The 15,237-nt window shown below is 38.8% G+C and overlaps 1 protein-coding gene across 2 annotated transcripts; it reads right to left on the reverse strand.

Annotated features, from left to right (window-relative positions):
• Positions 1 to 987: 987 nt before the first annotated feature.
• melk (maternal embryonic leucine zipper kinase) lies at positions 988 to 14,085 on the reverse strand. Of its 2 annotated transcripts, XM_084715410.1 has the most exons (19): positions 13,930 to 14,085; positions 13,532 to 13,648; positions 13,364 to 13,449; positions 11,991 to 12,107; positions 11,751 to 11,894; positions 11,543 to 11,611; positions 10,556 to 10,648; positions 10,193 to 10,291; positions 8,528 to 8,596; positions 8,115 to 8,213; positions 7,686 to 7,772; positions 7,369 to 7,500; positions 7,015 to 7,179; positions 5,502 to 5,793; positions 3,387 to 3,483; positions 2,150 to 2,306; positions 1,954 to 2,057; positions 1,672 to 1,866; positions 988 to 1,240 (listed from the first exon to the last, which is right to left on the reverse strand). In XM_084715410.1, exons 2-18 carry the CDS (start codon positions 13,608 to 13,610, stop codon positions 1,689 to 1,691), a joined length of 2,067 nt encoding a protein of 688 aa, XP_084571536.1. In that variant the 5' UTR covers positions 13,611 to 13,648; positions 13,930 to 14,085; the 3' UTR covers positions 988 to 1,240; positions 1,672 to 1,688. The 2 variants fall into 2 exon arrangements, with proteins under 2 accessions (XP_084571536.1, XP_084571535.1); XM_084715409.1 differs by having other exon boundaries at positions 988 to 1,866.
• Positions 14,086 to 15,237: the final 1,152 nt, after the last annotated feature.

The raw sequence follows: 15,237 nt of genomic DNA on the forward strand, positions 1-15,237 counted from the left end.
GCTTTGGCAATACCAGGGCTTAACAGTATGGGTTGCCTGCTTACCTTGGGCAAGTAAAATACCAGGGAGTGAGCCTTCCTGCTTTCTTCTCATCTCTGTTGAGAGTTGCATATGTGGAGTACCGATAGTGCACTCACGAGAAAATTCCAGCAGGGAAAGAAAACATTAGTTAACTCAAGTGCCAGCGAGCCTTCAATTATCCCGGAAACAGGAAGTTAGAAGGTCATGTTTGAGGATGAGAAACACCAAGTAGGTAGTGCAAAATTTGCTGGGCACATCCAGTTTCCAAAAGTCTCTGAATTACAATAACAAGTGCTGACAGCATCTCAGCTAGGAGGGCTGCTGACACGTGCTTGTACAAAACATCAACACCGAGATAATTCAGGTAGTCACAAAACTGATTACCAAAGAATATCATGAAAAAAAAATCACATTCCAGCGTGACTGCTCTTCGAGACAATGGGATTGACCCAGGTAAACAGTACCACAGCAACATGGTTTGTTGAAGGCATTATTTGATAACCACTAGTAGATAAAAAACAATTTGTATAGGGGAAAGTAAAAACTGACTTTCAGCAAGTAGATTTCTAACCCGCTCGTCAGACTGGGCATGTGAAAAAATACATTGAACAACGTTGAACCCTGAATACTTGAATAGTTTGTAGCTTCTAAGATCAAAACGAGTCTATTTAACATGTAAGAACAGCTCACAACCTAAAGTATTTAAGATGATGAAATATTATAGATATTTGACACCTTTCATCAGTCATTATACTGGTGGGAATGCTGTCACTAAGCTAAACTATCACCATCAATCTTTGTACTTAAGAGGAGTGAAGCCTCTAGAAGACGAACAGAAGGATGCTGACAGAGTGTAAAACACACCACTGCTTCATCAAACTGCTGAATGAATAAAAAAAAAAAAATCTGATGTCAAGGAAGTGGATAAATTCATCTCAATCATCTGTCCCCATAAACATAAACATATTACATTAACCAGAAACCATTTATTTTGCTCCTTTTAGATGCCAGTGGAAATCTTACGGACACAATGTGACAGACAGTTTAAAACTAGACAAAAAGCAAGGATAAGAAATAAAAGCAGACACTTCATACAAGACAACCATGCAAAAAAAACCATCATGGTGGAAGAATTGTAAACACATGTACATAAAAAAACAATGACAGTAAATTAATAATGTTCTGCTTCTTCTTTATGTTATTCAATCAAGTTTAGCACCTACAGGGGAGAATAACAACATCAAGACATAAATATGTTAATAAGTAGCCAGAAGGAATGCTGTAAATAGCATATAGTTAATAGTTACATTTCAAACATACACACATTCATCTCCAGAGGATTGACAGAGATCCTGTTCAGCCTTTGAAGAAGGGAAGTAAAAAAACAATATTCTACATAAAACAAGATAGGCTGTATAGGATTCTGACATGTAAAGCTCATAGATTTAATGTAACATGTACTCTAGGGGATTGAAGCCTGGCCTATGGGCAACTTTAAATATTCACAATGAATAATGAAGGACCGATCATTAATTGGCTAAGACACGATCCTATGTCTGAATCTGTGCGTCAATTGCTAATCAATCATTCTTTATTCTTGGACATAGAATCATGTTGCTGACATGAAAAGGCCAGTGTCCATTAACTTGCCTGGAAAAGTGCATTATTTAGATACTGGACGTGGAGAGGATGTCCTCCACCAGATGTTTGTAGACCCAAGCGTCTCCCTTCAGCCGTTGGCGGCGGACCCCAACGACTTCCGGCCTCTGCAGCAGGCACACCTCCAGCTCAAACGCCATGGTTACCTTCCCAAAGTCACCCCAGGTCTGACACTTCAGGGTGTACCTGAATGAAGGGTGGAGAAGACAATGAGAATCGGATCAGAGACTGGACTGCCTTATCAGAGAATGGAAAATAGACGCGTCTTATTACCCTTTCTGTGTGAAATCAACGTTTTTCTCTGGCAGGATGGAGAGGATCTGGTTAAGAACCTGGTCTGGGTTTGTCTGACTGGTCAGAGTAACGTTATACTGCGCCTACAGGAAAGAGACAGACACAAACGTTGTGACGTGTAAAATACTTCAGGTGTGACATAGAACAGGTGACGAGGTGTGTGACCTCTGTATACCTTGATCTTGCGTGGGCCGTCCCGCAGGGCTCGTCTCTTGCTGGGAGTGAGCATGGTGATCACCTTATCCAGGCCTCTCTCCAGGGAACCGAACACCTTTCCTCCTCTCTTCTTCTTCCCGCTGTCTCCCGTTACAGCCATGTCCAGAGACCGAGACCTTGAATGAGAAAAGGTTCATTCATTCATTGTCTGCAACAGCTTGTCATTGAAGGGTCGTGGGTGGCTGGAGTCTATCCGAGCTGACATTGGGGGAGAGGCGGGATTCACCCTGGACAAGTTGCCAGTTCATCGAAAGGCTGACACACAGAGACAAACAACCATTTACTCTCACAGTCACATCTATGGGCAATTTAGAGTCACAGTTAATCCATTATGCTGCATGTCTTTGGACTGTGGAAGGAAGCTGGAGTACCCGGAGAGAACCCACACAGACACAAGGAGAACAGGCAAACTCCATACACTCCCTGCCCAAGCCACAAACTCCCCAGCGCCCCAACCGGCTGGGGAATTCGAACTCAGGACCTTCTTGCTGTGAGGCAGCAGTGCTAACCACTGCGGACCACTGCAGACTGTATATTCTATTTAACATAAGGCGCCCTGTAAGCCCTTTACCTATTGACAGACTGTGGAAAGCAGACTTCTCTCCAACAAGCTCAAACTCTAATTGGAAACTAATCTGGGAGAACATGCAACTACCTTCCAGGAACCACAACTATCAAGTTATACATTTTAATTTGATACACAGAACATACCTCACCCTGCACACACTGCATACAATGAAAGCTTTACCATCACCAAACTGCCCCCTATGCAGTAAAAATGCACTGGGTACCTTTTTTCACATGGTGAATGAGTCAAGGGTTGCAGAGTTCTGAAAGAGGGTTTCAGAGTTGCAATCGATCAATCAATCCAAAACAATTCCTTACTTGCTGGAAGTCTTGTGACTTAATGTCCGCTCTAACTTGGACCACAGATGTCTCTGGAGGACTAAATGCTAACTTTGTTTAAATTTCAATAAAAAATGATCACAAAAAATAAACTATAATGTGCCATTTACAATTATTACACAATTCTTTAATAATCTAAATTACTATCTTATTAAACTGAATAAGTGAGCAAAGCTGTTAATGGACAAGCATTAATATTTTTGGAGTGAAACCCATCACTTTTTAAATGGGGCTCAGTCTCTTTAGCCAAAACGTAATCCTGACCTCCGGCCGTCCTGCAGGCCACTCACCTTCGCTCAGGACTGAAGGCCAGAATTTCAATGTTTGGAGGGTCCTTGTTCTCTGCTGCTCGCTTCTTATTGTGCTCTTTAGATGCACTGCCTCCACCTACAACACACACAGGAATACACACTTTGGTTCAAAAATGAATACGCACACAGTCGTTTCATACACCCCACACATACTTAAAGATATTTAATATGTAAATATGTATGACTGATCTATTATAGCTCCAATGATTAGTTGATAAAAAAATGTATGTCAAAGATTTGGTTGTTCAAACTTCTTAAATGTAAGGATTTGCTGCTTTTCTTTGTCATTTATGCTAGTAAACAAAGAGTTTTTGGGTTTTGGACTTTGATTTGACAAAAGAAGAAATCTGAAGATGTCACTTTGGGTTCCAGGAAATTGTAATGAGCATTTTTAACTTTTTTTGACATCTTATAGATTGTCAAAATAATCTGCTCAATAGACTCATTAACAGTGAAAATAATCCTTAATTGCAGCCCTGAGGTCAATTCATCAATCAACTAAAATGGATTAGCAACTATGTTGATAAGCTTCAACTGCATTGCTTGGTCTTACATTATAATTAACATTATAACTATATATTATAATGGAGGCCTAACATTGGGTTTTGACTGGATTGGACAAAACAAGGCATTTGATGAGGTCACTTTAGGGTCTACGAAACTGCAGTGGGCATTTTTCACTGTTTTTAAATGTTTTCTAGACCAAATGATTAATCAAGAAAATAATCGCCAGATTAACTGAAAATAATTGTTAGTTGCAGTAAAATTTTAAGTAGATGGTGCACAAGACAGGGACAATATATTCAAACAACTAATTGATTAATTGAGAAAATAATGAACTGGTTAATCAATAACAAAAATAATTGTTAGTTGAAGCCCAACAGCATATTTCTATCTGATGGAATGGTGTAACAACTGAAAAACAAAAAGCATGTTTAAATATTTCACTTAGTGTCACTCTGACCCTTGTAACTTCAACATAAACTAGGAAAATGTATAGGTGATACTATCCAGCTGATATGGAATTAGATGATTTTTCCAAACCTCAAAGCCTCTTGAGAGGAAATAAAATGGGAAAACCGGATGGGGTTAAATGAGAAAGTGACCAGTAAATCCCTGTGCTCTTATGCATGGAAGTGGCTGGCTTTGACATTGGAGTTATGAACACAAAGGCTTTGGTATACACAGAAACAAGAAGCCTGACATGCACACACACACACACACACACACACACACACACACACACACACACAAAGAGAGAGGCTAGGCTTTAGTGGCAAGAGAACACATGTCACTACAGCCCACGTGGGACAGTGAGCAGAGGAAAGAGACAGCTACACCTGTCACAGCACACGCCTAGGGACAGACACACACAGACCACACTGTGTGTGTGTGTGTGTGTGTGTGTGTGTGTGCGTGTGTCAGAGGCAGCATGTCTGCACTGTAGCTTAGAGAACAAGGGGCTGTAAAGGGAGTAGGACCGAGCCAGATTCCAAAAGGTTTAACACCAACTGGGTCAGCTGCAGCACGTTGTGGCCAAGTTTAAAGAGGAAACTAATGAGGCCGGACGTCTGGGTAGAGAATTCACTTTGACAAATAATTAAGACTTTAATGATTCTCCATTCATATTAGTGTCCTTCATTTATAGATAAGTGAACAGAATTAGCTTTCTGATAATAACCTCACCTTTGAGTTGACAGTGATAATAAGAGTGTATGTGAGTGAGTGTGTGTGTATGTCCATTTTTCAGTGGCACAATGACAGCTAAATCATAGAAATATGAGTGGCTTTGGGATAAAAACAGGCCCAGTAAATGAGTTTATTACCAGAAGACAATTTACTTGCAAATGTGTGGCATGTGGATGTGGCACTTGTGATTATGAGAGCAGCATGAAGACGGAGCGAGGGACAGATAAATGAAAGAGAGCAACGTGGAGAGGGGCAGTTGGCTAATGCAAATAATCTAATAGAGATTGTACTTCAAAGCCCTTGTTTGGAACAAAAAACAATTACAGTATACAAATAAACTGTATGATGGACTGAAATGCTGCACTGTCTGCACCTCCAGTTGAGAGACTGAGAGAATCCTCTTACCTTTAGGTGTGACTGCGTTGGTTTTAGTGCCATTGACGCTTGCATTTTGGTTGGGTGTGGTCAAGACGTTCTTGTTGGGCCGTGCATTCTTCTTACTGGACACAGGGGTTCGAGGTGGAGGCAATGCAAATATGTCAACATCTTTGTCCTGCACAGTAATATTCTCCTTGTTCTCACTGGCTCGTTCTTGGTCTCTGTCCCTCCTCTCCTGGCGGTGTGGCGTCGTTGTTCGCCCCCTCTCTGGGGTCGGGCTGTAAGCACATCTTTTCTCCACTGATGGAGAGATCAGTCGCTTTAGAAATTAAAGAAGAGACAAATGTGGAACGAGTGAATTTCTCTGGAAGACAAGAGCCATGGCCCTAACCTACTGCTGCTAACAAGCCTAAAGACAAAGACACAGGACAAAACACCTGAATTTAAGATTTTCCTTACAGTCTGAGTTAAGGTTTTACTTAAATAAACACAGAAAAAATAAAATTGGTTCCCACAAACACTCTTAAGTCTTCTCCTTTAGGTGTCTTTAAAATCTTCATTTAAGTACAGTCTTACAGTTTCATTTAGCAGACGCTTTTATCCAAAGCGACGTACATCTGGGAGCTGATACAACAGATTTTACATTTAGATTTAGTTGATTCCACTGGGCACGGATGGTCTGCCCCTCAGTTTTGATCCATCCTCCGCACAGCTGAATGTCCCAACAGCAGCATTTTAGCAGCATTTTGTGTGCCTGATTATGTTGACTTGCTACATAGTTCAACTGTTTGTCTGTTTTTATGATCGTGAGTCTGCATAGGGTTTTATTTTGAAAACTGACCAGATTCTGTCTGGCGTCTGTGAGACAGTGCCACAGCCGTGTCGGGTGGAATCAAGTCGTTTCTCTATCTTATCCACAACATGACTAGTTAAGCCTTGGCTAAAACATTACCTAACGGTACAGTCAGTGTCTAGTTTATATCTAATCTAATAAATTACTTGTTAGATCAAGATGTCATCTTTTTTAAGAACGACTTCTATACAGAGATTTCTTTTGCTGTCGACCATATATAAGATGACAGTTAGCCTAACCTTCATGGCTACTTTAAGTAAGCTGTAACTTAACTTAAAGTGATTCTTATCAGTTTTCTTGAATTTCTTCCTGTAATTGGTGATCTCTTTTTTGGCCAGAACCAACTTGCTGTTGTAATTTTTTGGACCTCCTGGATTGAGGTGATAACAGGTCGCACATCACAAGCACACGAACAGTCTGCATGGTAACTGTAGAATTTTACCGCTGTAAAATCTCTTACAACACAGAAAACTGAGAATTTTTCTTAGGGAAAGAAAACTTTCAAAGGTTTATGTGCCACACCCTTCGGCAAGTCGCTCAGCACAGGAGAAATTAAGCCTTAAGTGTCATAGTAAAGAAGAAAAGTTGAGGTGTTTTGTGCAACCAGCTCTAGGTTTTTAATCCAAACTTAAACAGTAAGGATGTATAAGACTGGCGAAATATACATTTGTCAAAAATTACACATACTGTGTCTTTGCTGTTTGCGGATCCATCTGGCTGACCTCTGACCCCCTGAGGTGTATACTGTGTGACTGAAACCCATGGGCAATCATCAATATATTCTGAGCAAAGGTCCAGAGAACCCACAATCACAGCGTCTTCATCCTCGCTGAAGTGAAGTGTGTCCCTGGTCTGAGCATGAGAGAGAAAATAAGAAAGGAAAAAAACAAGAAGACAAAAAGATTCATAAAAACACTGGGAAACAGTAAGTGAGGAACGAGGGTAAAGACCAAACCAGAACATGCAGCTCTAAAGGGTTAGTCAGTCAGTAGCCCAGAACAAAGAACAAAGCCTTCTGGGAGTTGTGGTCCTGAGTCTGACCTGTATTCCCTGGTGCAGTGGCGAGCAGGAGTCCTCACAGACTGTTGGTTCAGGGCGCAGACGGACAGGCTTGCCCCTCTGCTTCTTTGACAGCAGCAGCAGGTAGGTGGCTGTGGTGTGGTCATACCGCCACTGTAGGAGTTAAGATGTGTTAGACTCTCTATCAAATAGGCGGTGTGGAAAATATTATATTTATACAAAATACAAAGGGCACAACAATGATTGACATATGCATAACACAAGAAACAACTGATTACGATCTGATCAGCATAATAAACATCAATATCAAAAACTGAAATGTGAGTACAGACACACACCTCCTTGACCAGCGCTGTGGTGCTCTCCCTCGATCGCTTCAGCCTGACAGCCATCTCAGTGATACAGTCCACATCTATGTGACCAAGCTACAAAAAAAAAAACAACACAAAATCTAAGACAGATGATTCTTCTTTAAAAACACGTTTATATTTGAACACTTAAACAACAATTGTTAAAAAACAATCTTCCTATCAAGGATTATGGAATTGTTTGAGGGAAATGAGTGGTGACTGATAGCAAAATCCTCAGATTTGCAGTTTGAAATCAACAGAAACATGCCAAAGTAAAATAACGCCCATAAACAGTTGAAGGGCAATGTGGTGGTTGCAGTTCTGTTTATATATGTTTATCTTTGTGTCTGTAATACAGTTCTGTCATGTATAAGTGTGTGAGTGTGTGTGTGTGTGTGTGTGTGTGTGTGTGTATACCGGCTGCCTGCTGTGCCACTCCACGGGGCTGTTGTAGTCTTTCATCACCCAGGGATGGTCCAGCAGCTGTCGAACACTAACACGCCGCTTGGGGTCCACCTACAGGACACACACGGAAACTACAACTCACGATGCAAGAGGCGACACATGAAACAATCTACAGTGTATCTAAAGTATTGTACATTTTGTACAGATTAAAATAATATTCTAATCAAGTTTTTTTCCATCTTATCACAAACTCAAATTTTCCTTGACTGTTGTATTATGATAAGTTGATCTGACAGATACACCAAAGCTAACTGAGTTCTATTGTTGTGCAATGAGAAACAGTGTGTAATTAATTGGTTACTTATTGAATGAAGTAACTAGAAGGAAGGCAAAGGGAGTGAGGGAAGACAGTACTGTTTATGTACCTGCATCATCTGGTTGAGGAGAAGGATGCTGCCTGGAGAGAGCCACCGGGGGTTATCATATTTACCTCTCTAAAGAAGACAAAAAAGCAAATTATGAAACATTAATACATTAGAAACAAACATCTCTCAGGGATCCCTGGTTTTAGATGGCAGTATTATCACATTAAGAGAAATGGAGAAAAAGCACATGATATTTAAGAGCAGCTTAGGAACATAGTTTACAAATTCATATAGTATCCAGTTTTTTTCAAAGGTCAGATTATAGGAAGATCTGCTGTGTGTTATTGTGCTACACATTCTTGGCCTGAAAAAAAAAAAAAAAGACTTAAAATATGTCCTCATTAATACTGCTAAGACAATTCCAGGGTTTAATTGCCAATTTTATTGATTGGAATGGTTACTGCTTTTAAGTTTTTAATTGCTCTTATTGTTTATTTATTTGTCTTGTCAATTCATGCACCTTTACCTTTAAACATTGTTAATTTCACTTTGTTTTAGTCTTGCATCCTTCCTTTATTCCCACCTCCGAGCTTGCTTTGATGATTTTACATGGTTCAACATTGATGTTTTCTTTTTCACTTGCCCAGGGGGGCAAGTGGGTCAGAAATCTGCTTGTCTGAAGTCAATTTTTACTGCCCCTGTACAAATTGTTTTATCAGTAGTTAGTAAATGATGAGAAAGACTAATGGTAATTGTCAGGTGTGATCTAGGGCTGCAATGTAAAGGGAAAAAAAAAGAAAAAAGAAGACAATGTAAAAAATGTCCTTGCCAGTGTTTCAAAGTCCAAGGTGATGTCTTAATGTCTCACTTTGTCAGTCTAAAACTCAATGATATTCAGTTTGTTTGTTTTTTTCACAGCTTGCCCAGTTGGGCAAGTGAGTTGCCAGATTTAATAGCCCAACATGGTATTTTTCTTGCCCTGGGCTAGTAGGCAAACCTTATTGTTGAGCCCTGTTGTAGTTGTGTATTCTCTAATTATCTGTCTGTACCTCAGCACTATTATATTATTCTCCTTAAATATGTTTTATGAACATTCAAATAAACAAGACGATGAATGTAATAAAACAATAAATACATGGTTCATACGGCTTTTTTGAGTAAAATCCAAGCAATTTCAAGTTACTCAAAAAAAAAATTCCAGACTCTCAAGGCCTTTATTATCACATCTAAATTATTACTATGAATGCAAAAAATAAAGTTCGCAGAATGTATTTATAGCAACCATTCTATATTGTCACTTTGTTTATTTTACCAGCTGTTCGTATGAACTTTGATTGTCTGTTTTAATCATGATTATTTAATGTTTGTAAATTCCCAGAGTTAGTGATCAAGAGAGGACCTATCTAACTGTGAATGACAAAAAAATATATAACGATGGGATTGTTTCATTTCAAATATGAAAAGATTTTTGGTTTCCATGAGTGATTGTGTAGATGAAACACCGGACTGTGCTGAACATCAAGCACAAGGAGTGTAATTAAATACAAGCATGTTCCTAACCTTATTAACATAACAGTAGTAGTTAAAATTAAGTGCTTTCCAAACTTTAAAGACTTTGTACAAACCCTGTAAACAGAATTAAATAATGCTTTGCTTTACATAGTTGGGGATCAGAATCTAACAATTCATTTTCAGAAGCACAAGGCTGCTGGGAAAATGTCTTACTGAAATCTTCCTGTAGAGGACCATGCAGTTGTCGTCATCAAAGGGCAGGTATCCACAGAGCAGAGCGAACAGCAGCACTCCCATACTCCACACATCAGCCTGGAGGTTACACACATCGCACAGCAGAATTTCAGCTTCAAGTGTTACAGTTGGGATTTCACAGCTCAGTTGCACTGAGTCATGCACCAGCGAATATGATCAGGACAGCATGAAAAAGCAGAATTGTGGAACAGGCAGGTAATCATGACTTTTAGTTGAAAAACAAATGCAAACTTTTGTGGGTTTAAATAAGGACAAATCTTTAAATCATAACCCTGATGGTTCCAGGAGTTGTAAAAGCTCACAGCAGCACGGATCTCTCACCTCTGAACCAATATAAGCTTTTCCCTGGATGAGTTCAGGAGCAGCGTATGCAGGGCTCCCACAACACGTCATCAACTCATAACCCAAACCTCCCTGGGAGAGAGACAACCACATGATAGTCAGACCAAAAACCACAAGTTCACCCACACCAAAAACGATGACTGTAACAACAGTGATAAGGATGTGAGCATCAACACCAATGATCAATAACTTGTTGCTCTGTAAACAGCGGTACCAAGTACTCGCTGTGTGCTCCAGCTGTTATCTGCTGTACGTTGCACAGAGAAACGAAAAGAAAACCAGAAACACATGGGTTCACTCAAGATGAGGGGAGTTCAAATACTTCTGTTGTCTTGTGAAGAGTTTTTGTTCAAACTTTAGTATGAGTTAACAACAATTTAATGGTATCCTGATGACTGTCAAAAAGGAAATCAGTAAGGACCAGCAAACCTGAGAGACAAAGCACCTCAGAACATTGGCAATATGTCTCAGGTAAAATGTATGCGTGTAATCTGCAGCCTAATATAAGTGTTTAAAGTTGTAGGCTATACTTAACAAATTGACAGCTTAAGTTTACCCAAAACTAGTGTGATTTGACCATAATCACTGTGAAAGTGTCAGAAAATAACTCCTATCGTTTATCGAATTGCTCTGAAGGTGAACAATACAAGTCACTGACATTGTCATTATAGTTGTCATGCAGACTCCACCATCGACTTGAGTTACAACAACTTTTAAAATGATATATTTAGAGTTATTGTTATTGTAATCGTTCTTGTGGTGGGCAACAACTTAAACGTAAGCAACTTAAACATTTGGAATATAAATATAAAAAAAACAAAATAAAAATGCAGTGTTTCACAATTGAAAAAGGATTTGTCTCGACCCAAAAAAGATGTTTATTTATCCCCCATTACTAGGAAAAACAGCTAAAAGATCTAACACATTTGACACAAACACAATGAGACAGGGAATGTGTTGATGTACCTTTGGTTTGGCGCACAATCCAAAATCTATGAGCTTCAAATTGTGGTCTTCGTCAATCAATAAGTTCTCCTACAGTTCAGAGACAAGCATTGCAGCAGACATTAAAATTAATATGAACAATATCACAGACAAGAGAACACAGTTTTGTAGTTACTGTAGTTTGCCTCATGTGTCACTCTTTCATGTGCAATCAAGTGGTTGTTTTTACCGGTTTGAGGTCCCTGTGTGCGTATCCTTGACTATGGACGTAGGCCATCGCAGACACTATCTGTCTGAAAAACACTCTGGTCTCCTCCTCTGACAGACGGTCCTTTGCTATGATGTAGTCAAACAACTCCCCGCCTGGACAGTACTGAGAAGAAGAAAGGACAGCGGGAGAGAAAGATGCAAATTATTGTCACAATGTCAAATTCACATTCACACATTGTGTCTGTGCATGTGTGCTTACCTCCAGCACCATGAAGATCTGGGTGGAGGTTTCTATGACATGGTAGAGACGACAGACGTGCTGATGACTCAAGTTCTTCATGGCCTCAATCTCCACCTTCACTCGGGGCAGGTCATCCTGGGGTGACAAACAGTTTGATATTGGTTTCTGATTTATAATTTTTAATTTATTCTCTGTAAGTTTTAAATTCTGTGGGCATCCAGATGTATAAAGAACAATAAATAAAGAACAAAACAAAAGGCAAGTACGATTACTGAGTAAGTAGTTCCATAAAAGGTTGGAGAATATTTGATATTATCAACTTTCAGTGGAATCATATTGTGATGATATGAACATATTAAGTCATTTTACAAAATTCTGTCATGCAAATAATAAGCTTTGGCAAAACTGAACTATAACTAAAACAATGTTTTGTTCAAGTTTATATTTTAACCATTTGTGATTAGTCTGATGCAATGCATAACAGTGGACTGACTGTTAACTGTTTTGATCATACAGTGTCATCTTGTATCCATTTGCTATATGCTGATATACAAGCTATAGCAATGTTGAGAAAATGCTGATTGTTGTAATTGCCATGTTGATTTTAAGATTTCATCCAGCGTTAAAGGTGCAATGTGTAAGATTTACAGGATTTCCTGGTAAAACACGCAGAAGCCTTATATTGTAAGTTCTGGCCTCTTTCCACGCTTGGTAGGGAATGAGGTGAGGCATTTGCAATCTTCAAACTTACCACTAGATACTAATAAATCCTACACAAATAATAGCGGACAATTTTGAACATTTATATGGTATAATAGCCAGTCACTTCTCAAATTCAGGATTTGTTTGCCTTTCATCATTCACATCACTGCACTCCTCAGTTTAGCCACTCATCACAATGGGGTGTGGTAACTTACGATACGTTTTACACTTTACAACCAGCTACAACAATTAATTGTAATTAACCAACTATTTTTTATTATTGATTAATCATTATGAGTACATTTTTTAGGGGAAAAAAAAGTTCAAATTTTCTGATTCCATCTTCTTAAATATGAAGATGTTCTGTTTTTTTTTCCTCCTCTATGACAGCAGACTGAATATCTTTGGGTTGCAAACAAAACAATTCATTTGAATATGAAATCTTGGGCTTTGGGAAACACTGATCAACATATTTTACAATTTACTGATTGACCAAACAACTAATTAATCGAGGAACAGATAATTAATAGACTCGTTAGTTGCAGCGGTAATTTTATAGGCTTATCAAACTGATTGCTGATGATGAAAATAACTGTTGCTGTTGCTTTGATATAAACATTTTTTATGACTTTGTTTCAAAGTTTTTGCGTCAGGTTGCTGTTTAATGCAAACATTTACAACGGACTCACCCCTAGATCCTTCTTGTTCATGATTTTAATGGCAACCTTCTCTCCTGTCAGGATGTGTCGACCCAGCTTGACTTTAGCGAAGCCTCCTGAACAGGTTCATAACACACATCAGAGAGGGTTTGGCACTGACAGAGACTCGTTTATTAAAAACATTAACACTGTCATTACCTGAGCCGATGGTCTCATAAACTTCATAGTATTTGTAGAGCTCGTCGGCTCCGCGGTGCTCACTTCTTTCCACAGGCATCCTCCCTGCTTCAGCCGCCTGGACGATGATGGACCTCCCTGCGGGGACAGAAAGTCGTTTACAGCAGGAGTCGTAACACTCAACTCGCTAAAATTTCAACTAGCCAAACTATATAACACATATAACTCTCTCGGAGTTCAAATTAAGGCTAGTATGTCGCTAACATTTTCTACCGAGCTATGCTAACCTCAATTAAGGCTAAAAAAAAAAAAAGGACCGCAGCCCACAAAAATCGTTAAAACGATTAAAACTCATACCAGGAAATTTAATAAAACCTGCGATGCTACGAGTTAACTGTCTCTCGACACTAGGAAATTACCTGAATTTGTATGAAATTGGGAGATGAAGAAGGTAAAATTAGTTAACAACCATATGGCATATAGAAAAGCCCCCGTGGCAGAGATGTTTTGTTACAGAAGTTTGAATTTCGCACGTCAACGTCATGACGTCGACTTCACTTCCTGCTTCCGCTTTGTGCTTCTTGCGCCCCCTTGTGGTAAATGTTAGTACTTCGGCCATTTAAAAAAAGCATGGCTGTTTTAGACAGGAGTTGATTACAACTTCATAGATATTTTGAAGGCTGTGGTTTATGAAGTTATTTTTTATGTCTTTTAATACAATAATAAACAGCCCCATTACATCCAGTTGGACTTGAAAGCAAAACTTTTTGACAAGCAACCAAAGAGGACTGATTTTGATCTGCGGTCAAAAGTTTTTATTAAGTAGCAACTGAGCTTCTAAGGTGGGACCAAGTCATTCATTGTTTTGCAAGTAAGTATCAAGTCCAGAGTTATTATGGGGTTGTATTTTTATTGAGTTGTTATTTTTATTTCCTTTTTAAAAATTTCCTCCTTCCAGTTTATTGTTTAAAAATATAATTCAGTTAGTTTTCATTTTTGTCTAGTTTTTATTTTTATGTAAAATGTTTTTTCACATAGGTTTTAATTATTAGCTTAATTTTAGTTAGCTTTAATAACCTTGCTAAAGTCTTTTCACTTAAGTCTCTTGGAACTCTTAACAAGTCAGAATCTTCACAAAATGCCATTTTAACAACAGAGCTTTGACTTATCATTCTTTGTCAACATCTAATGTTTAACGAAATTGCATCTTCATCTGTATACTACATACTGCAATTCATTTCTTGCTGACCACTGCATAGTGTCTGTGCACATACAAAATTATTTTTAGCATAATTTTTTCCATCTGGAGCTCAGACACGAAATGTTAGCCCTTTTATGACCTAACACCATTTTTTCCATTTATAAATACGAAAAAGTATATTATTGTGATTTTAGTTGGTAGTATACAGCTGTTAATACATTTCTTAACACACTGGTATTGTGTCACTGCTCTGTATTGGAACATCTCTAGGATTGGCTGAGAGTTTTTCAAAGTTCAGTAATCAAACACTTTTAAAGTAATCCTAATCACTGTGAATTTTATCATGGTTTATTGTGAAAGCAGTAACTGTTTCATCCTTGTGAGGTAATGAAGTGACTATCGTACATGTACGGTAACACCTTTCTGAAAGCTAGTAGCAAGCTGTGAAATTTACCTGCAAACATGCGTTCATGTGCATTCATGGGCAGGTATCTGCAACCTTTAGGATGGAAAACATCCCGTGTGT

Source organism: Lutjanus erythropterus, chromosome 3, assembly GCF_056507025.1.
Source record: "Lutjanus erythropterus isolate fLutEry1 chromosome 3, fLutEry1.hap2, whole genome shotgun sequence".
NCBI classification, from domain to species: Eukaryota; Metazoa; Chordata; class Actinopteri; order Lutjaniformes; family Lutjanidae; genus Lutjanus; species Lutjanus erythropterus.

Coding starts and splice junctions, on each gene's coding strand:
- melk (XM_084715410.1), bottom strand. CDS start 13,610: ATGCCTGTGGAAAGAAGTGAGCACCGCGGAGCCGACGAGCTCTACAAA. Junction 11,895..11,990: donor AGATCTTCATGGTGCTGGAG/GTAAGCACACAT, acceptor TCTTCTTCTCAG/TACTGTCCAGGCGGGGAGTT. Junction 2,307..3,386: donor GCCTTCAGTCCTGAGCGAAG/GTGAGTGGCCTG, acceptor TTCTCATTCAAG/GTCTCGGTCTCTGGACATGG.